The sequence below is a fragment of the Nyctibius grandis genome, chromosome Z, assembly GCF_013368605.1.
Source record: "Nyctibius grandis isolate bNycGra1 chromosome Z, bNycGra1.pri, whole genome shotgun sequence".
NCBI lineage: Eukaryota > Metazoa > Chordata > Aves > Nyctibiiformes > Nyctibiidae > Nyctibius > Nyctibius grandis.
The window spans coordinates 40,915,906-40,938,147 of record NC_090695.1 but is presented as its reverse complement, the minus strand read 5'-3'; the positions used below and the strand labels follow the sequence as shown (position 1 = coordinate 40,938,147).

General features: G+C 38.5%; 1 protein-coding gene across 5 annotated transcripts; it reads right to left on the bottom strand.

Annotated features, from left to right (window-relative positions):
- Positions 1-571: 571 nt before the first annotated feature.
- On the bottom strand, positions 572-20,244 carry CARNMT1 (carnosine N-methyltransferase 1). Of its 5 annotated transcripts, none has more exons than XM_068424030.1 (8): positions 19,873-20,244; positions 17,363-17,558; positions 16,203-16,366; positions 8,971-9,111; positions 4,033-4,211; positions 2,272-2,385; positions 1,256-1,359; positions 572-979 (listed from the first exon to the last, which is right to left on the bottom strand). In XM_068424030.1, exons 1-8 carry the CDS (start codon positions 20,214-20,216, stop codon positions 872-874), a joined length of 1,350 nt encoding a protein of 449 aa, XP_068280131.1. In that variant the 5' UTR covers positions 20,217-20,244; the 3' UTR covers positions 572-871. The 5 variants fall into 5 exon arrangements, 4 of the variants coding, with proteins under 4 accessions (XP_068280131.1, XP_068280132.1, XP_068280134.1 ...); XM_068424031.1 differs by having other exon boundaries at positions 17,363-17,456; XM_068424033.1 differs by lacking the exon at positions 19,873-20,244 and adding an exon at positions 19,746-19,854.
- Between the last annotated feature and the right edge of the window lie 1,998 nt (positions 20,245-22,242).

Genomic DNA, 22,242 nt, shown 5'->3' with positions numbered 1-22,242 from the left:
TTAATTATGTTTAACAAGAAATACTGCTTCACTGTTTTGGCTTAAGCAGTAAGTAGGTGGCTCAAAATCAACGTATTTTAAGACAGCAAAGCACCTAATACTTCAGTTTCAACACTAAGATTAATCAAAATTGGTGTTATTCCTGAACTAAGGTTAACATACTGCTTCTCTATAACATGCTGCTTTTTCTTCACTAAGTACTCTGCTTTCACATAGTATTTCAAATTGCATATAGGTTCTGTGTTTTGATTAAGTTGTTAACAGTGGTACAGTCAAAGATTAGAATTTGTATAATGATCAACTTCGTTTCATTTCCACAGAAAATGCTGTAACAGTTCTGATGGCTATTTTATCTATCAAGATAAATTTTATTTATCTATCAAGAGTACTTTTATCACTTTCCAACCATTTCAAACTTCGTAATTTAAGTATGCATTTAGAAACACTTCTCTAAATGTGACACAGCTAATACAGTAAGCACGTCTATGCATTCCTAACATCAGAAAGTAGAAAAAAGAAAATCATTATAAATTACGAAAAATGAGGCAGCATATGCGGGGAATTAGCCTGGTCATGGCAAACATTAGATTTTATTCTCAAGAAAACATTTTTGCTTTTATTTTTAATGCATTCCAAAGCACAAAGACAGTGTATGTGAACACTTCCTCCTACATTTTCACAAGTATATTACAAATATGCATGGCATAGTACATGTCTGGATAGCAATAGAGATATTAAAAAATAGACACTAAATCCTATTAAGAATAAGAAGGCACCACTGATTTGAGATTGTGTCCAGACATCACTCAGTCCATTTTATTCTTATTTCTAGCTTTCAAGCCAACATTTTCTCCTGATTAACCTATTCAGATCACTTCTGTTCTGGTTTTCTCACCACAAACAACACACATTCATAGTAGTATTTCATCATGGAGAGTTCATTCACAGTGTAAGTTGTCAGTACAGATTCTTTCTCCACCTGAAAAAAAAGCAGCAGTTTTCAAAACACCTTCTCTACAAGAACTACACAAGTTTCTCTTAATAAGAAATTGCTATATACTTACTAGATTCCAAGACCCACCTATACATTTTTAAAAAACGAGGCAAGCAAATAATTTGCAACACACAAAAACTTAATTCTTCTAGAAGTTATTAGTATATGCCATTATGTTGAACTAAATTTAAGGCAAAGGTTTATTCAAAGGAGTTTGGTTCATACCATTAAGACTCATTACAAACCACAGCATCTTCTTACCTCTATGTGGAATCCATATTGCAGTATAACATTTTTTATATCCTCGTAGCTTAATTCTATAGAAAGCTCATTTCCCAAGTTTTCAAAGTGGTAAAGGAGAGGACCTAGAGTACAAAGATACGATGGAAATGGCTATGAAAAAGACAAAAATGTTTTAAAAATCAAAAGCACATACTGAAAATGCACAGAATGCTTATAACCAGACTCACATATTGAAATACAGACAAAAGAACATACGTCTATCACTCGAACACGATTTTTATAATGAATTTCAGAATCAATGCAAAATGAAAACAAGTTAGTTCAGCTGCTTATTCAACAATGAAGTCTCATTTCCTACCAGATTGTGATTTCTGTGTCTTAAAATTCCTTCAGTTTAACGTCACTGCTGTCTCTATAGAACAGAAGGCAGGACATGCTGTGGTCTACTTGGGAGCTCTGCTTACATTCTGTGACTGGCCAGGACTGCTGTAGTGACTGACTAAGCAGTGATTGACCAGTTTCTGCTATACAAAATGTTTAACTCCTGAGCAGTTTTGTCAGCCATTCCTTCACCATGGGAGACTAAAGTCTCTCTTCTTTTGAGCCAAGGCATACAGAAATCTCATTCCCAAAACTTCTGCTTAGAAGCACAGCACAAATCAGACAACAGATAAAGAAAAAAATGCAAGGATGTATTTACACACAGAACAAGTTCTGTTTTATTAGAAAAATAGCAAAAAAGAGTACAGGACACATTTGTCAAGTAACAGATGTTTGATGCATGAATGCAAAACCTGCCTCTGAGAAGATTTACTTCTCTAAAATCCACATGGTGTTGACTTGATTGTAACTAGCAAACATCTGGACATATTCTGAACATATCTGAGATAATTTCCAAGTCCTAAATGTTTCTAGGTCTACAGAGTTTTCAGCACGGACATATTCATCCCCACAATTCTTTTAAAGTACTAGATGCGTGTTACATGATCAAACATAAGTCAGGGCTAGCAGGAAGAGAGGTTGGTCACACTTGCCTACATTTATCCATATTCCTCCAGGCTTTAGTATTTTCCATATAGTATCAATGTAGTCAATAACATTATGTGCTGTATCTATGAAAAAGCAAGTTGCTATGCAGTCCCATGTATCTGCATAAAAAGAGAAAATTATAGAGAGATCAGTTTCAATGTTTCTACCCCTGTAAAAGTTCATTGTTTAACCCCAGTATTTGTTTATACACTCCGTATTACCTTCAACTAACAACAATTGAAGGTTCTTAATTTCGTTTACAAATAAATAAAATATTTTGGTTTATGTTAACAACAGTTAAGCTTGGGTTAGTGTGACCTCCGTATATAATGTGTGTGTATGTATACACATAGACACTCTAAAATATTATCTATAATTATTAATTACGCTTTTTATAAAATTGTTCATACATGTTATATAAAATGCCACAGTTATATACTGTAAAATGTAAATATTATAACACATTTTATATAAATGAAGGCCCAAGTGTGCTATTACTCACCTGTCCTATGAACTTCATTACAACTGTTAGAAATACAACTGCAAAAATACCCAGTGATTTTGGGCCTCTCTAGTTAGTATCTAGAACAATACAAGTCTGTACACTAAAATGTACTTCCACAAACCACATAGCTTTAAAACATTTTATTCAGTATCTGAATATTTCTATGTTTTTTACTAGTGAATTTAACAAGCAGGATCTTTCAAAGTCTACCTTTTAAAGCATGAGTCTCCCTGTTTTTCTCTAAACATGTATCCTTGAAATTGCAAAGGTTTTAAGTTCTGTAAATAAAAAAATTAGAAGTCTCAATTTATTCCAGTATCAGATGTTCTAATGTAAGACAGAACCTTCAGAAAATTAAGCAACTATAAGGAAGGCTCCTGCAAGAAAATACCTGGAAGTCTAGCTGCACAATAAAGGGCAGATCAATAGCTATATAATCCTGGTGAAAAACTGCTATGGGTCTAATAGGGACAGAAAGGTGGAAACAGAAATAGATGTCCGAGGTGATAATCCAATACTGTGTAAAGAAAACAAAGTGACTTTTAAAGAGGGATATATTAGAATATTAGACTACATATAAAACAACTGGGTAAGTGCTACCCTTGATCAAACCCTAATTATGTAATTGGTATCGTAGGCACTAAAGACTGTCTTCTGCAGGTTAATTCACCATTAGGTTAGTCATAAAACATTACTTCATAGCTGCAATGAGGAGAGCACAACTAACCTGATACCACAAGAAAAAATAAGGTTATTTGTACTGACAGAAGTCTCAGTCTGATAATTATCATTCTCATAATGGGCCTCTAAAATATTTCCTATTGACAGTCAATAAATATATATTTATTTCACTTATAATTTACTACTACTGAAACAGTTTGCTTTGATTCATTTCCAGTTGTAAAAGCAACAAAAAAATTCTCATATTTCTGTTTTTTTACACTAAGGAAGAGAAGTGACCAGTTACATTGTTCCCTTTCTAACATCACTTTCTAAATCAAGCAAACCTTTTCGTAATGCTACTATGCTGTCTTATTCTGAAAGAGACTACTGCACCAAAGATCTGTTACGCAAGGAGGTGTCCATATTTTTTTATAACTAAGTAAAGCTGATTTGGAATAAGAAAATCTTGCTACAGTGAGTATTTTTTGCTCAATGCTTGTAGATAAAGTTCCTTTATATTTGTAATCATTAACTGTCCCATGACAAATACTCTAAAGATACAGTTACAGGGATAGCCTAGAAGTTTACATTTACTCACTGCACTCGGAATAAATTTCTTGAAAATCCCCTGCTGTCATAGAGAAGTTTGAACCAGAAGGAAGACTGTGAGGATCAACATCAGGGAAATAAATTGGACGTATCTGATCAGCAGATCTTCTGTTATTGCTAAACTGATGAATCCAGGGATAAAGCTTATGTGAGTTAATTTCAGAGCATCTGCAAAATATGGAAATCAGCACAATTCAGTTTCCATTAACTGCTTACCTATTATCTAGAAATGAAGGAGTCAAAGACTTTCACCAACATCCACTGTTTGTTGATAAAGTTCTTGCAAAAGCTACACATTTTCTAAAGGACTTTTATCTAGTTCCTAACACTTCAAACTGCCCATCTACTTATGAACTGATGAAAAAACAATTTTACTGACACACAAATAATCACCACAAAATAACTGCCTTTTTTAATGTTAAAATTTTATTTTCCCACTTTTTACCACTTTCCCCATTTTATTTCTCCACTGAAAAGAAAATGCACAAGATGGTTTTGTAAAATTAACAAAAGTTGCGATTTAATATATTAAGTAAAGCTAAGCCTTTCTGGGTCATATTTTTTCTATTTAAAAAAAAAAAAAGAAAACGAGTAACATTAGTTCCATGAATTTTATTGGAAACATTTGTTCTCATTCTAGACTCTTCTGTCTTTTCTGAACCTTAATCATAGGGGTTTTGAACCACAGCAAAACAAAAGCATTTTTCAGATGCTAACTGAAAGGATGCTTTTAGATTTAAAAAAATAATTCCATTTTGCAAAGCATAGTAGTTTTGCAATAGATGTCATTTTAAGTTCATAACATCTGGAGCGTTGCAATTATGCTAAGCAAACATGTCTTTGTAAAATAAAATTTGTGGGTTGACACAACCAACTAGATCACCTCATTTTAAAAACTGGTAAAAAATAGCATCAAAGTATAAAAAGCAAATTTTCCCAGTCCTGTAAAATCAGTTTGTAATTAAAAAGTGAAGCCATTTTCTTTCAGAGACAACAGAGGACACATCCGTCCCATAAAACACATATCATCAAACACTTCATAAACTGCAAGCAGTCTACCAGGTTACAGAAAGTGCACTCCTTTGGCTGGTGGATAGAAAACATCTGTGGTAAAGTCTTTGAAATAACATTTTTTACCTTCCTCATGTCATGGCTGTATTTCATTTTATCTGTAAAAAAATACTACAAAAAACACCTGTATTAGAGCAGCAGTCTACTGTGCTTATCAACTGTCTCCATATATAATGAATAAATATCAGATATATGCAGTCAGTCGAAGAAAAAAAAAAAACAGGGGGAAAGCCCTGATAACATAGACATCATTTTCTTCAAGAAAGGCATCCAAAAAACCATCACCACAACAAAAAAAAAAAACAAAACACCAAAAAACCTCCACATTGGCCAACAAAAGTTGTGTGTTAACCATTCTAGCATTCTCCATGTGCTCCCAGTCAATCTGTATTATCCTCAGAACATTTTTCTTTAACAATTAAAATTTCCCCAAAAGCGACGTAAAGAAAACAAGAGATCTGAGCAGATCAGAAAGGATTTTTTTTCTGAGCTATAAGGCAACACACACCTCCCTGGTTTTTTTTTTTTCCCCCCAGCACAAAGTATATTCACGTAGACTTTCAAACAGTTCCAAAAGGAATTCACTTTTTAATATAAAAGACCAATCCCTCTTCATATTCAAGCTTGAAAATCTCCCTTTCCAGCTTCAGTAATTTATACTTCAAAACTAAGTACTGCAGTCCTTTACAATTCCATCCTTCCAACAAAAGATATATGATGTAAGTTATGTTATAAAAACATAACATCTTTAAGTGTGACGCACTTCACTTTTCCATAGGGGCAAGGCATTTACTGTTCCACATTTGAGTCGAAAAGACGGTTCTGGAAAAGGTGGGGGTAGGTCAAATCTTACTTCTGACCACTGATTTAAAGATAAAATGCTTAACTGTTTTCATCCTAAGGCATTCATGGATACGCAACAAATACAATTAAGCAGCCTTCTCAAAGTGTCAAGATTTACTTAAAATTACATTCTTTCCAGAAAGTAAAGATTAGCCAATTATTAGCATGAATTCTACTGGTAGTAAAGCTTTTTTAAACTAACCCTACTCTGACTTGAGTACAAAGTGATTTTATATTACTTCAGCTGAACTTTCCCAAATATTCATAAGTCGCCCTACTAAAGGGCTGTTGGACCACAGCTACTGACCCTGTGCTGCAGGAAACAGCGAGTCAGCAACCAGCTGCTCCTGTCTCCTCCACATAGATACCACCCTAGTGTTGTTTCCCCTTCTGTCAGATGTTCAAAGGGAAGCAACATGTGTCCTGTGGCTCTAGACTGCCTGAAAATTCTGGTATGCTTTCCAGAGGCAGGAAAACAGATTATCCTTTTCACAGTTTTTCCTCTTCCAAAACATGTAAAAAATGAACTGTGTCTGTACACCACCGATGATCACCTCTGCCATTTGTCATTATATCCAGAACTCATCCAAATACCAGAAAAATATACCAGAAATGAGAACCTTACCCATACAAGAAAAAGCACAATTTCCTGTACAAGGACTGCAGCAGCCTTGGAGCCATTGTAGCTTAACTACTCCAGGTCATTTTATTTTCAAATAGAGCTTCCTTAATGGAATAATGCACTCTAACTAATTTCAAATACTTGTAGTGACCACAGTTACGCCTTGATGCACTCTCTATGCAACATGCTATGCAACTTTATCTTCAGTAACAAAAGTTCACAATGTAAGAGAATTAAGTTTTTTTACATGTGTAAAAATCAGCAGGTACCACTTTATATACAGAAGACTTAAGTCACTGTACCACATCTAGGAGGCCACTGTAGTAGTTGGTTGACACTCAATATAGTACTTTGTCTTCCTAAAAATAAACCAAGGTCAGAGGAAGGAGGTAGATCCAAACTGTCAGCACACGTTAGCAAAATCCTCATGCTTTTATCAACCGAAGACAAAAATTAATTAAGAGTGTAGTTAAAAACTAATTTAAGAAATCCTGCTTTCTTACCACTCTTCCTTAACCGGTATCTTCAGCTTATATTGATCACTGCCATTTCTTCCAGTTCCAGGAAAGAAAACATGTCCATTTCAGAAGGCTAACTGGGAACAGCCACTTAAGGCTAAAATGAAAGATCCCAGAAGTCCCTAAAAACTTCTTAACAGGCATCCCAAGCCCACAATTAGGTCTGGCAGAAAGGAATGCTTGGACTTCAACTGAACTGACTGAAATTTGGAGTCAGGTTAGCAGTTTTCTCTTCCACACTAACAAGGAAACTTGTAAAGGATAACTTGCCCAGCAAAAATGAAGATTACAGCAGCTGGGCAACACTCAGTTTTGCTGCCTAAAATCTAATACTGTTAGCAAGTCTAATGCATTTACACCTCCTTGTTAAATGTCTTGCATAAACATGAAACACCACATGAGCATTAGATGCTAAGAATGATTACTGTCATAAGCTAAGCATGGATCTTCAGGAGAATTCCACATATAGGCGCAAGACTCATTATTTAAGGAAAACAACATTTCATCAGAGGTAATTAGGCGTGAAGTTAACTTTCAGATTTGAACCACTATGACAGTTGGCCAGTGCTCACAAAGATGGGAAATTAATACTTTTACGCTGCTTTGAATAATTTCAGAAGTTCCAAAAAGCGTAAGAGCCAGCAGGGCTGTATAGCTAAGGACGAGAAGAATGCGACCTCCTTTCAGTAGCTGCAAGGCATTAGATCAGCTCAACTGTAATATGCAATTTCACCACCAGATGAGAGTCATTTAAAAATAATGTGAGAAAAAGAACAAATAAACATCTAGCAAATACCTATGTTCATCACATTGACCACTACTGTTTTAATCAGATATGCAGCAGCCATAACAAACAGTGTTTTCCCCTTGTTGTTTTTGAACAGTAACCTTTAACAGATTTAAGATCACAGTCTGCTGTGTACAATCAGTCTATAAACAGCGCTCCAAAACATCATAATATAGAATACAAGCCAATAGTCAGGTGTTTTTGGCAAAGGTGTATCATTCCAGATTTACTGAATGAATGAACTGCCAAATTCTGTCTCTCTGAACTTGGTACCAACTCCCTCATAAAACAAAGCACCTCCCCCCAGACCTCCTTCATACTTGCCCACCCATAGTTTTCCCACCTGCTTTCTTAAAAGAACATTCTTAAAAGAACAAAAGGCATTTGCCGCCTTCTTTCCTCTCTAACAAGTTCGTTATGAAACCAGTAATTTCCAATGCAAGTGATAGAATACCAAATACATAAACATCACTCTAAATTAAACCTATAAAGTGAAATTTACTACATTCAAATTTAGTACCTCAGTATAACTGGCATAATTGTAGAGCTATTAACTATATTATTTTAGCTGTTCCTCAGTGACAGGGCTTGCTTAAGCGGTTCAGTGTGCTTTGGTGGCTGTTTTTCATGTCAAAACAGTGCCTAAAAATTTTAGTATGGAATGTAACATTTTCTTTAACGAGTTTCCTCTGTTACTAATCACCACTACTAAGTACCATGCACATATTAACTAGTCCATGTTTGACACTGGTGAGATAGGTGTGCATTTTACAGAAACAGATGGGAAATAAATCATAAAACCTATTCAAGATTATGCAGAAATTCTGTGGTACCATCTAGAGATTTTAAGTCTCATAACTTAAAAGCCATGCTTCCTGCTGTAATTTTAATGACTCAGATATAATGCTTCCCTCCCCATTTATCCCATTCATTTTTTTTTCCTTAAAACATCCTTAAGAGTGGCTATGTGTGTCCTGTGTTCGAACTTGCAAATCTATTCTCCTGAGTTTTATTTATTCAAGTTTTTCTCATTTATAACTTTGCCTCACTGGGTTTCAATCAGCAAGTAAAACATAAGCTATGTACCTGTTGAGTACAAAGTTAGAAGAAAAGAGCATAAAGAGGCTCCATTCATTTCCTTGGCAAGCATAACCGAGCTTAGCTATTTCCCACGCCAATCTACCTAGCCCAGCACCAGGTACCAGGATATTAACTTTGGAGAAATCCCTGCAACAGAACAAAAATAATAGTTAGGTCTTTATCTGATACCTCTTAACAAAACTTACAGAGGGCCAATCAAACATTTTTTCCCCATATACTTAGATATTACAATGTATGTTCTGCATGACTTTACTTTTTAAATGTAAACGGAGCCAGTCCTGATCAGATTGGTTAATTGTACAGTCAAAATAATTCACAGAATATGACTCAAAAGAACATATACAATCCTCATTCAGAATACAGATCATAATTACAAAACTTTACAAACCACAAATTTTTTCCTGAAAACTTTTACAGTTATCCAGCTAAAAATCTCTTAAGTGAATTGAAGAAAGAACATTATCATATAGCAACATTTATTATTCTATGAGGCGCAATGATAACTAGTAAATATTCTAGAAATCTTCCTGGTTACATCACATGAAAAATAAACAAGTATTTTGGCATCAGAAACACAAACAAAACTTCCGTAAGCTGATGAGCAATTCAGACTGTAAAAACCTTATTTACCTTCTCAGCAACTGTAGGTTTTAAATACGCTGTTCACAGATTTCACTCAAGCACACTGACATAAGATTTCCTAAACCAAAGTACATTGCAGCTCTCTAACCCTTCACTACCCATTACTAGGCATCAAGTTCAAGACAACCAGAAGACAACCAGCAGTGTGTGTTTACTGAGATACCTAGAAAAATCTCTCCCATCTTCCAAGTCCAGCAACTAATAAATAGAACTAAGAATCTCAAAATTTTCTCCTCTTTCAGGCAGAAAAGGCAATATATACATATTCTAACCATCAGACTTCCATCACAATGCAATCAAACCTTCACTCATAAAACAAAAAGCACTCCTATGCCAAACTGAAAAGATACTTCATCCGAAAAGAACTAATTTTTCTGTTTCCAGCCGTAAACAAGACTTCATAATTTCATATACCAGAAAACCAAGTGTGAACACTCAGGCTACCCTCCCTTTTGCATGTCACCTTCAAAGACAAAACATATGTTTATCAATTTATATGCAACTAAATGAAGGAAGCCGCCATCAGCACTTCCAAACATACAATGAAAGAAAGCAAAACACAAAGTGTTTGACTACATAAAGATTCAGGATGCCAAAAAGGGTTCAAAAGAGTTAGCATTCTGCATTAAGCATGAAGATGAGTAAGGGAGTTATGTAAATTCTGAAAAGTATTACACTTCTGAAGACTATTACCCAAAAACAAAAGAAAGCATTGTTCATTTCTAAAGGTCACACAAACTAACAAAGCAGTTTTAACACTGCCTTTTGGTTTGTGGCTTAACCATGTAATTAGTGAAGCCTCCCAAAAGGAAAATCAAAGTTCTTCTCATTCTTGATTTTCATTTCCATGCCATTATACTTTCAGATTCTTTGCTTTCTATTAACAAGAAGCAGGAAATCAAGACTTTGCTATTACTTAAGAGCACTCCTGTGAAGCAGCAGTTCCCTTTACCTCTCTCCTACAAGGAAAGCCAGAAGCAAGCTAGCCAGGAAGTCTTACTAAAAAAGGAAAGTTAATTCAGGGGAAAACTACTTCCTCAAGACGAAATTTTTGAACATAGGGATCCAGAAAGAGAAGGAGAAGAGAATCCACTTTCTGGGAGAAGCCAGAAAAGCCTCAATCTTACACCTTTTTCAATTTATAGTGCTATATCCCTTCACTGTCATTCCAAGTGTATTTCTAACCTAACCTATTTCTTAATTTCCTTACACTTTATTTATGAAATACTAAGACTAGCTCTACACAGATTTTTGCACCCCCATGTGGAGAGTTCTACCATGAGTGGTTTGAAAAGCCTTATGCCACCTCCAAGACTATCATATATTGATTAGAAAAGACGTATTTCTTAAAACAACCTAACAACAAGGAGTTATGCAGGTGTAATGACATTTTGAAATCTGCACCTTTATTCATCCTAAAACAACATAAAGCCTCTAACAGGCAAGGTGATTTTAAACTGCTTGTAATTGACTTGTATATTTTTATTCACAATATAAAGCTTTTATATATCTGAACTAACCTTTCCAATTTTTCAACTGGACTTTCCTTTGCACCTTTATTAGAGGACTGAAGTCTGTCTGGAAACTTGTTAGCAATTTAGTTTCTACCTATACTCTTCTTATCAGTTGCTAGGGGCTGGTGCTTGCCACCAACTTCGTTTCAGCATACAGAGCACAGCTAATAGAATACAATATAATCACATCTGAGTCCACTAACATTGACGCTAGCCTTCCAAAATGGTTCAAGAGCATTTTTTTTATCTATAATCAGAGAAAATTAGGTATGTGGCAAACTTACCATATAACAAGTAGTGACTGTTGATAGTGTCCTGTTATCAAAAAAAAATGCTCAAACACCTTTTCCTTTTCAAGACTTAAAATGAATTGTTAGTGACAAACTGTTGATGAATTTCAAAAACATTGAAGTATGAAACCAGTGGTAATGGGAGCACTCCAATGCACTACATTATGCTAATTTTTGAATCATTAGGACAACTAAAAATTTTTAATTGCACAGAAACTGCTTTTTTAATGGCTAAACAGTCACAAGATAATTCAGGGGGAGAATAACCCAAGGTTATCCACAGTGAAACTAGCTTTGAAGCTGCCAGCAGCAGCAGGATTTCTATGACACAGATCTAGCATTGGTTAGGAACATAAATGGGTATCCAACAAGAACCCATGAAAAACCTGTGGGGCAATAGGGAAGAAACATTGGTCTATTAACCTGACAGGTGTGAGGAGAAGAGGCTGTCCAAAGATCAGGGAAGAGGGCTGCATGGTACTGTTTGGCTCAGCTATTGAAACTGCAGCAGTCTCTTTTCAAAAAGACAGTGGAGAAATATCAAAAACAACTAAAATCTGTCATGCCATTATTGTACTGCATTTTGCAGTGTGATATGTTTTCAGCTCTGAGAAGTTTAATGCCATTAATGAAGATTTTAACTTGGTGTTCTTTTTTTAAGGGAAAAAAATACACATTATAAAAATAGAGGCTCCTTATTTTATGCCTATTGTGCTTTAACAAAAAAATGATGGTGCTGAAAGGGTAAACTGAAGTTCAGCAAAAGAAAAATGAGTGTGTGTGATCAAACGCAAACCTAATTTTCATAAACTAATTCATAAACTGCAATCCAGTGTTAGCTAATGATAGTAAGTGATAAGAAGTGGTAAGAAATACAGCCCATACACATAAGATCAGGGAAACCATCAGCATAGAATCAAACTGTGGGACTCCTTTCCTAACGTCTTCTCTCTAATGTTTGTAAATTTAGATAGTGAACAGATCCAACTCTCAGTATAGTTATTTTTCATTATTTTACGCTAAGTATATTTTCAGAGATTATTTTTTAAAAGGCAACTACTTTTCAAACAAAATAATGAAGGTAGCTAAAAATGCACAATCATTTGAAGAGAATTCTTCTCAGAACTTAGCAGGCTGGGGTTTATATACTTCCATGTAAAGACCTGCAAAGCCTTCAGTGGACTGCAATAACACTGAAGATATAGTTTACTCTTAAATCCAATGTTTAAAGCAAAGTTTAGGCTAAGCACTAATTTTGATGAGATTAAAAACCCTGCAAGGACAGATGTATTTTATATAAAGACAAATAAAATTCATGTAAAGCAGAAGTTTTATTACCACTATAAATGTAACTGAGCGCATGCAAAAAGTAAAGCCAAGCTCTGCCTTAGGACTAATAAGCTATGTTTTTCAAATAAAAAGGAAACTAAGTGCTGGTGACTTCTTTTGGGCTGTCCTGACAGTACCCTGGAAAATGCAAATAATTGCTGAACAACGTGACAGATTTAAATTTCAAGTTATAGGTGGTTCCAGAGGCCAAGTTAATGAATAAAAGAAAACTCTGGAGAAAATACCTAAGTTTACTGTTCTTGGCCAAGGAATGATAATTAACTAAAAGGTTAACTATTTCTTTGGTTCCTTTTGGACAAGACGCTGATGATCTTTACATCCTTTCACATAAGTAGGAAGGGTAACAGTAGAAGTGAGAGAAAATAAAGATGCCAAAAGGGGAATTAGAAAAAAAAATAATATATCAGTATGTTGATTTAGATTTTCAACCTAATGTTTCCCCATACAAATGCTTTAATGAACACATTCCGTCAAGAAATAAAAATGTATCTACGTTTTTACTATTTTCTCCTACAGAAAACAGTGATCATGGTTCATTCAGACCCAAGAAATTCAAGACATTCAAATGGCTTCATCAAGAGGTAGACAAAATTAAGAGTCCCTGTGAGCTGAAACACAATTAAATTCCAACATGAATAATGCAGGAAACCTCTCAGTTCTTCAGAAAGACTTTATCTCATGGGACTTCACTTAAAACTGCTTTGTTGATCCTACTAACAGATTCTGTGTTAAGGTGCTAAGCAGAAAGAAGGAATTCTTTCTGAAGAGGAACGGGAGGCAGAAACAGCTTTTGCCATTTTATTTTTAGGTGACACGCTTGTCAGAAGACTGGACTGAAACACAAGGTAACAGTAGCACCTACTCACCAGACTGTTATAATTTACAGCTGCTTTCAACTATTGCCTGTATCTCTTCTGCATCCCAGAAAACCAACCATATAGAGCACTTAAGTTCTTTTCCTGTTCGTTGCTTACCAACTGAACCAATAACAGGCCAGTCTTGCAAAGAGCAACAACACAACACGTGCGTGCATGGAGCGAAACATAACGTGAATAGTTTCAAAAATTTACACTCCTTTTTCACAGGATTCTAATGCATAGAATCCATAATGCTAACTAGAAACTGAATGTACAATTCCACTGAATCCATTAAAAAGTAAAAGGTGACTCGTACTGACAGTTTTAAATTTAAAATATTTATTTCTCCATCTTTTTCAATGCAAAATACATCTAGACAAAGCTGTCTTCATCACCCAGTGCCAACAATACACTTTTTCTCTAGCACTTTCATCATCTCAGGAGACTTCAGCGCTGTGCTACAAAAGGGAACTCTAAAGAAATGGAAAGCTGGTCTCTGAGGTTCCACCTACAGGCTGTCTTCCCGCATTAGCGCCCACAGCCATCCCTCTCCGGAGGAAAGGGACTTTACACCCACCACACACAACAGCCAGAATAACTTCACTATGGTCAGTTCAGGCCCTTTCCATCCCTTCAAACTGAAACAACTGCTCCCCTCCAAAACTCAAAAAAAAAGGAACCAGACTGACCAGCCAGTCTGCCCTGCCATGGAAGGTCCTTCTTGCACAAGGGTGAGGTAGCAGGCACTGCCAGTTAAGCCTGATAATACACAAAGAGAACAGGCCCTTCTGAACAACTCTGCTTCTTGCCTCAAAGAGGTAAGTACACCTGAGTAGGAGCACCTCTGGTCACTAGGAACAAGGGCAAGTGGATGACAGTAAGTAGCAATACGTGAACAGAGAAAAGGTTTTACCTAAGTGCTACTACAGCTCCATAATGATCACGAATATTAAACTTTTACATAGTAGGTATGTAATACATCTTTTATAAATAAAAAAAAATGTTTCATTTGATGAACTTAAACTTGTAGGAGAGATGTCTGATCTATACAGTGGTGTTTTGAGACTTCTGCAGAGACAAAAAAGCCTAACTAGTATTTCAGAGCCATCACAACAGGGACAGAAGCACTGTCACGTTAGTTGTGTTTGACAACAACAAAGAGAATTCCTAGTAAAGAAGCACAAAGCTATCAACTTCAGATTCACCCAATCTGTTACCACATGTTGCTTCCTAACACCAGCTGGAGGTTTTAAGATAGTTCATTGATGATAAACGTAAAAGTCAAGACTTTCCAGCTTCAATCATGCATCTCTAACACTTGACATGTTACCTCTCCCATAACCAAAATGCTTTAAAAGCTAGCATACAGAGAAAAAGGTGAACTGCTATCTTGAAGATTAGAATGATTACTTCCAAAACTAACTATGACTTTCCCTACAGATCTGCACATCAGGCAGCCTATAGTATTTAATTCATTTTTATCTTAATGTAGGGCACCATTAGCACTAAAAACATATTGCAGAAAGTTCACCTTCAGATAAAATCTTTAGTGGTGCATCCAAACTTGAGGTAGCCCAAGGCAAAAGAGAAACCAACCACATGCACTCTATGTTCTGCCACAACTAACAGTTTTTATTAATAAAAATTAAAAGATGATTAGTGGAAGGTATTTTCAAATTGGTACAAGTGCATTATCAGCAATTACAGAGAAAGAAGAAAACGCACAGTAACACTCAGCTATATCAAACCTAAGTTCTGGGCTGTTACATTTATGAGTACAAAATTCACCACAAATTTTCCCATTACAGGAGCGTTACGTTTAAACTGAAATGTACTTTATGATGACTGGTCTGACTAAATGGCAGAACCATTACACATGGAATTCTTACAGCAGTAGTATCTTCTGAGATTCTACCAGTATACCTCTACTTGAAGTTACCTAAAAAACCCCACACCAATTACTATTTGGTGGTGTTAACAAGCCAACACAGTTACAAAGCTACCCTCACACATGCAGAAAAGCTTTTTTAAAATTTGCTGTAACATCTGTCTGAAACGAAGACTAGAATTCAGTATTTGCAGGGTAAATTCTTAGCGCAATAAAACTGTGCTAGAGGTTACCAGTCTTCTTCCTTCCTCTTTCAGCCATGAAGGGCACTCATACTTGCTACTGTAATAAGGGTCCTTCCTTTTATTTGTAGCACACACGCTCCAAGAATCTGCAAACCTGCAAACTTTACCTCACTGAGCACAACTGAGTTAACTTTACAACCTCCTGAGGTCTCTTACTTGAAAAGTTAAGACATCCCATTACATCAAGCTGCAGAAAAAAAATAAAAATTATTCCTGGTTTACCTGGTATCCCTTTGTGAAGTTTATGATTATGCTCTTTTCCAATACCTTGTATTAGAAACAAAAGCTGTCTTAATTAAAAAATAAATTCCACTGCATTCACAGTAACTTCTGTATTTTCAAACACAAACTTTTCAGTACTCCATAAAAACTTTGTTGGAGTCGTGCAACAGTGTATGCCCACATAAAAATAAGTCTTAAAACACTATTACCATCTTTCTTTTGGAAAGTTCTTTACAATTTCACTAATGATTGGCTGGTAGCAGGAATCTCTCTCAGGCTTTCCCTCTTCGCTCCAGTCTCTCACAAATTGTTTCAAAGTGGATTTTAATTTATCCATGTCAAATGTTGAAGCTGGTGTAATCTTCCCTCGTCCCTGATTGAAGTGGAGAGAAAAAAAAAAAGTTAGTGGAAAATGTACCAAGTATCTTTAGTCTGAGGGCCAGGGGGAGGACGTAAATTATACACAGACAAAAAAAGCCACACTATAAGGGCTGTTGAGTTTTGGCTGACAAAGCACTCGCCTTTCACTCCTGGGACCAGGGCTCAAATCCAACCTAGAACCCTAAACAAACTGAGTTTGCTGGTCTCAGTTCGGCACCCAAGAGACCAGGCTCCATATCAAAATACCAATACATAGTATGGCATAGCAGAGCACAATCTGTAGTCCTTACTCAGGAAAGGACCAGGGCTTAGCTGGTGCAGAGGCTGCAACTGCTTACCCTGAGAAGAGGATCCCTTTAGGTATTGATGAGGCAAAACTGAGAAGCTCACATTAGAGCTGCCCATTACTGTATCTTGCCTGCAGATACCAAAAAAAGACTTCAGTTTCCATCTCTGCCAGTCTGAGTGCAATTTTTTTTTTGCTAGAGATGCCACACTGAAAAGACAGGTAAGTAGTGAAAAAGTTTTCACAGATGATAACATTAAAAATACTCGTCCTATCTAAAACTGTAACTGATTAGAATGCCATAACATATAATAACCCACAGTAAGACAGACAATACCATTTATGCTCTACACTGTTAACTGAAAAAGTAACTTTAAAAGGTAACCAGGGTAGAGCTAGAACTCTGGAGTGAAAAACTGCTTTTTTACAAAGAGCGATTGCTGTCATTTGCCAGATTCACAATTAGTTTTCTTAAGAGTAACTACAAGGACTAACAACAAATAGTTTTATTAAACATCAGCTCTACAAGATGTGAAAGACAAGAGTGAGAAAATGTAAGCAAACAGGAAGTAAGCGAGAAGAAAATAAAGAAGGCAAAAGGAAAGAAAGTTGCAGGCCTAACGATGTGAAAAACAAATGTAGAAAACACCAAAGCATACAGAATTTAATTTTGCAGTATGAAAAAAATCTATTTTAACATACATCTTCTCCATATTCTTTATTTTCAAACATATGAGCACAGTCATTCACAATGGTCTGTAGTATCTCTTGATTATGATCAATGCACTTCCGAATCCTGTCAAGGTGAGGAAGGAATTGAGGAAGAAGACTCTGTTGGTTAGCTGGGAGAGATTTAAACTGCCTCTCTGTTCTGTTCACTCGTTCATGCATATTCGTTCTAAAAAGCAAAAAGTTTTAAGGTCTTTAGACATTTAAAAGCAATACACACATGAAATATAAATAATTCACTCTAAGGATAAGATAGTAAACTACCTTCTTTTAACAGCATATTCCCCTCAAGTATGAGTACTGTGATCTGCTCACGTAACTGATCGAAGCTAAAAATACTTCTCCCATTTCCCCTACATAAAAGTCCCATAAAAAAAGGTGAATCTACTGCCAAGAGAAAGAGGTCTGGTTTTTTTTTTTTTTTCTTTCCTCTTCCTTCTCCTCACCCAGAAGAGTTCTGCCCTCCACCTTGATCTAGCACTCACCAGGCCTGCCACAAAGCTCATTAACGTGGTAACGCTGAAGAGACCTGTATAGATTTTGCTAGATCTGATTTCTGTCAGTTTAGCAAGTGAAGTTAGCTGAGCACAGTCATACAGACTCGAGAGACAGGTCATAAAGCCAGGACAAGGGATACTGCCCCTCTTGCCAGCAGCAAATAATTTTATCAGGTCAAGTCATACTGCAGTTTCTCAAATTATTGTGTCAGCAGCACAGAGTTGAAAACCAGCCACCAGAGAGAGCAAGGTGCAATTGCTGCAATTCTAATTGCAACCTGAGTCTGGCAATTTGACCAGTTAATATCTCCAACATTGCATCTGTGCTACTGAGAAGGGCATGTTCATTGCAATAGCTACACTGTTCAAAATTAAATTAAGAACAAAAACCAGACAAGGAACAATAAGAAAAATAAACCGATCCTCTAGATAAAGCACATGAGCTTAGCTTAATATAATCTTCTTGAAAGTTTTGTCAGAAAAATTCTTTGAACCATAATACTCTAACCTTTCATGTTGAATTGCAACCTTCTAGCAGAATGACTAATTCACTGAAATCAGAAGAACTACACACAAAGAATTAAGTTAAGTCCCTCTGTGTCCCAAACACAAGAAATTTAGTCTGGACTCATCTGAAAGTGTGTTATTGCCTTAGTCATACAGACATTTCCAATTAAATTATTTTTAACTACCAAGATATGTAATTTCACTTAAATTGGGAGTTATTTCTGTGAGGCAGAAGTAATTTAATTCAACTTCTGTACCAGAAATTTGAGTCATATCCTTTTGTTATGCATTTACCAAAAATAAAGTATCCAAAAGCAACCCAGAGTCACAGCTGAGCATGAGGTTGAGAAAGATGTTCCCAGCCTCTAAGGCCCGAGGATACAATTACATCACTGATGTAAGTAAATTACAGTTGGCTGTTTCTCTAATAGTAATAACTAACACAAAGTCTTTGGTATGGCCAAACTGAATTAGAGAATTCAGTTTGGAAGAGACATCAAAGTGTCATCTAGACCAACCTCCTGCTCAAATACTAGTCCTGGAAAATAAAACAACCCAAGACAAAAACAGTAAACAGAAGAAATACTCTATCACCCACTCATTCAAACGACCTGTCATGTAAAATTTATGCTTGTATTACATTGACAAAAAGGGTCCAGCACATAATAATGGTTCATATGATGGCGGTTTGTCAACTGATGTACACAAATACGTAGTGCAGCTATGTCCCAAATCTGCTTCCCAAACCTGGAGTAACAGAAGATGGTTTACCAAAAAACTGTAGAGAACTGGACTTTTTCAGCCAGTCCCCCCACCCGCAATTTGAGTAACTTTTGTTTCCTCTTCCATTCAACGAATTGAGACACAAAGTCGGGTCACCACCCACCCCCCCCCCCCCTTTATCTCATTTCTATGAGGCCACCAAGCCCTCTTCTGACTCAAGGAACGTCTAGAAAACTAAAGTTGTAAGAAAATGGCATCCGTCAGCCCTATCAACAGGTCTCATCTCTTATGCAAATTAACGTCTTTCAAAAATTTCCACAATAATCGAAACACCATTTGCGTTTCTTTGTCAGCAGGAGCTGCTGTTGTTTTGAGTACTTTACGGCGTCTTAAAGCATTTTATCTTATAAAAAGAGACCTTTTACACCCTTTTCAGGTACGCCGTACTTTGAGATAGTTCGTTTTTCTTTTATGCTTCTTGTCTGAGAAGGTCACGGAGGCAGCTTTGTGCGCACCCACAAGGGAAAGGGGCGTAGAGGTCCCTTCCCGACTCAGGCCTCTGCGCCCCGCTACAGGCACCGCGCTCCCCAGGGAGCACAGGCCGACGGAGGTGGCCACACGACACGCACGCAAGAGCAGAGTGCTCTGGTCACCGAGCTCCCGACGAACTCCCGAGGCCAGGCAGGTGATCGGAGGACGCGGCGGACGGCAGGGCCCTGCCAGGGCCCCACACACCGGGCGGCGGGTCTCTGTTACCCGTAGTATCGGAAGGCGTTGATGATCCTCCGGAAATGCTCCCGTTCCAGCCGCTCCTCCTCCGCCTCCTGCTCCGGCCTGGCCACTGCCAGCGCCCTCGGCTCTTGCGGCTGCCGCCTCCGCCTCTCGCCGCTCAGCGAGGCCGCCGGCTCCACCTCGGGCTCGCCGCCCCCGCCGCCCGCGCTCTCTCCCGGCCACGGCAGCTGCTCCCGCTCCTCCTCGTGGCCCCGCCGCAGCCCCCTACGCATGGCCTTGGCCGGCGGGTCCCTCTCGCCCGGGGGGCGCGGCGGCGGCGGCAGCGGCGGCGGCTGCGCTTTACGGGACACCGCGCACGTGGCCGACATCCCCGCCTCGGCGGCCGCCAGCGTTCGTCCCCGCCGCGCACGCGCCCTCCCCCACTTCCGGGGGGGACGCCAGCCCATCCGGGACAAGTAGGAAGTATCGCGAGAAGACGGATAGCGGCGGGCTCAGGCGTGGTTCTGCCGGCGGTAGTGGGCGGTGAGGTGGCCCAGCCCGGCCTGGCCCGGCTCGGCTCGGCCTTCGGCGGGGCGTGCCACTGCAGCGGCCGCTGAGTCGCCGGTGGTTTCTGCACGGGCAAGGTGGCCAGGTTAGCGATGGAGCCCCCAGAGTAAGACACAGGCAGTCCCCCCCGACAATTGTTTAGGTCAGTGCCCTTGCAGAGTTCGGCATGTCCAGGCGTTGGGTGTCACAGGGCGGGGGGGGAAAACCGCATCGTGGAACAGTGCTGGTGCCAGCCCCTAAGAAATGGCGTGCCGGGGTCGACGGTGGCTACGACGCTGAAACTTTGGAGTGTGCCTAAGGAGGACTCGTTGCTGCTTGACGCCTCACGCAAAAATTAAAAGTACAAGTTCAGCAATTAATGAACCCCGGCTCGCTCTTGGCAGGCCGCAGGCCTCCAGCTGGTTGCTACTCCAAGAAGTGGTGAGGTGCGCATCCAGCCCCGTGCAGCAGCAGCCAGGAGCAGTGAGGTGGCAGTGCTGAAAAGAGGCGGGAGCCGCAAAGGGAGCTCGGCAAGCACCTGCGCGCCTGGCTAAAGCCAGATTATGCTTGCTGAAAACAAGCATGGGGACCAGCTGCGGGGAGGGAAAAGCAAGGAGGCAAGTTAAGCGGTGTCTAGCAATGCATGAGTCACTAGATACTAGATTTCCCCCCGCAATAACACACTTTCACCCTGATTACAATTGAGCATATCCTCCACCTGACAAAACTTGACTGAGTGCTGACACCCTCTGTGTGTCCTGCAGCAAGTCACCGTGCCCCTTTCCAGCGGGCTTTGAGAAGAGCCAGCTCTTACCAGAGAGCTTCCTTTATAAGGGCCCATCTCAGTTTGAAAACCTGCAGAGCACTGTCCTATATCACTATTCTGTCTAAAGACATGCAGGAAGTGGTAGTCTTTTAGTGAACCTCATAATGTAACAGCAGAACAGGAGGGAGAAGTCTTTTGGCACACTGACCTTCTCTGTGGAAATAGGAGCATCAGCCTCCTAACGGAAACACGCTCACTTTACTCTTTAATTTTTTCCAGTTTTCTTTACTCTCGCACTACTCTTAACACTCTGGATTAACTAACTGGACTGTTTTGACTATAAGGGTCTTCAGTGCCAGTGCCAGAGAGAAAATACAGACATTATTCCCAGTTGGATGGACAAAAGAATCATTGTTCTCAAGTGCCATGGTTTACTGTTAAACTGCTGGCAGATGCTTTCTGTTAACCCTTTCCTCCCCCTAGAAGTGGAAGGAAAAGAGAAAAGGGAGAGAGACAACGCATTGGAAAGTTAAAACTGTTAATAAACAATAACAATGAAAAAAGTACAATAATAATAGTGGAAATAATTAAATATATACAAATATATACAAAACCAAGATCGAGCTCCCCCGATGACAATCGCATCACCACCACCACCAGCACTGCAGGGCAGGCTCCAGGAGGTCCCGGACTGGACTCAACAGCAGACGGGAACTGGATTCGGGAATGCACGGATTGGGATCGAGAGTGGGAGAAAGAGTCCTCTTCAGATGCTGGCCATAGAAGAAGGGAGCGAGACCCTCGTGATCACTCGGCTTTAAACTGAGAATGACGTGTCTGGGATGGAATACTTCGTTGGTCAATTTTGGGTCATCTGTCCTGTCCACTCCTCCCTGGAGATGTGACCCTTCTACGGCTCTTCACTTGTAATCAGTGAGGAATTTAGCAGTGACCTTGGTTTCTATAGGAATAAGTATAAGCAAGAGCCTTTCTGCATACCATTACTATTTAGTAATAACTATAAACTTCAAGTGTTACCAGTCCTAGAAGAGGACACTCTGAAAAACATGGAGTTAGTTTCAGAAAGTGCAGTTACTTAGAAG

Bases quoted from the DNA above. Each gene is read 5' to 3' on its own strand.
- CARNMT1 (XM_068424030.1), bottom strand. From the start codon at position 20,216: ATGTCGGCCACGTGCGCGGTGTCCCGTAAAGCGCAGCCGCCGCCGCTG. The intron at 4,212-8,970 runs GTACATAGCTTA...CATATTTTGCAG, and splicing joins TCTAACTTTGTACTCAACAG to ATGCTCTGAAATTAACTCAC. The intron at 2,386-4,032 runs GTGAGTAAATGT...CTTTTTATGCAG, and splicing joins AGAAATTTATTCCGAGTGCA to ATACATGGGACTGCATAGCA.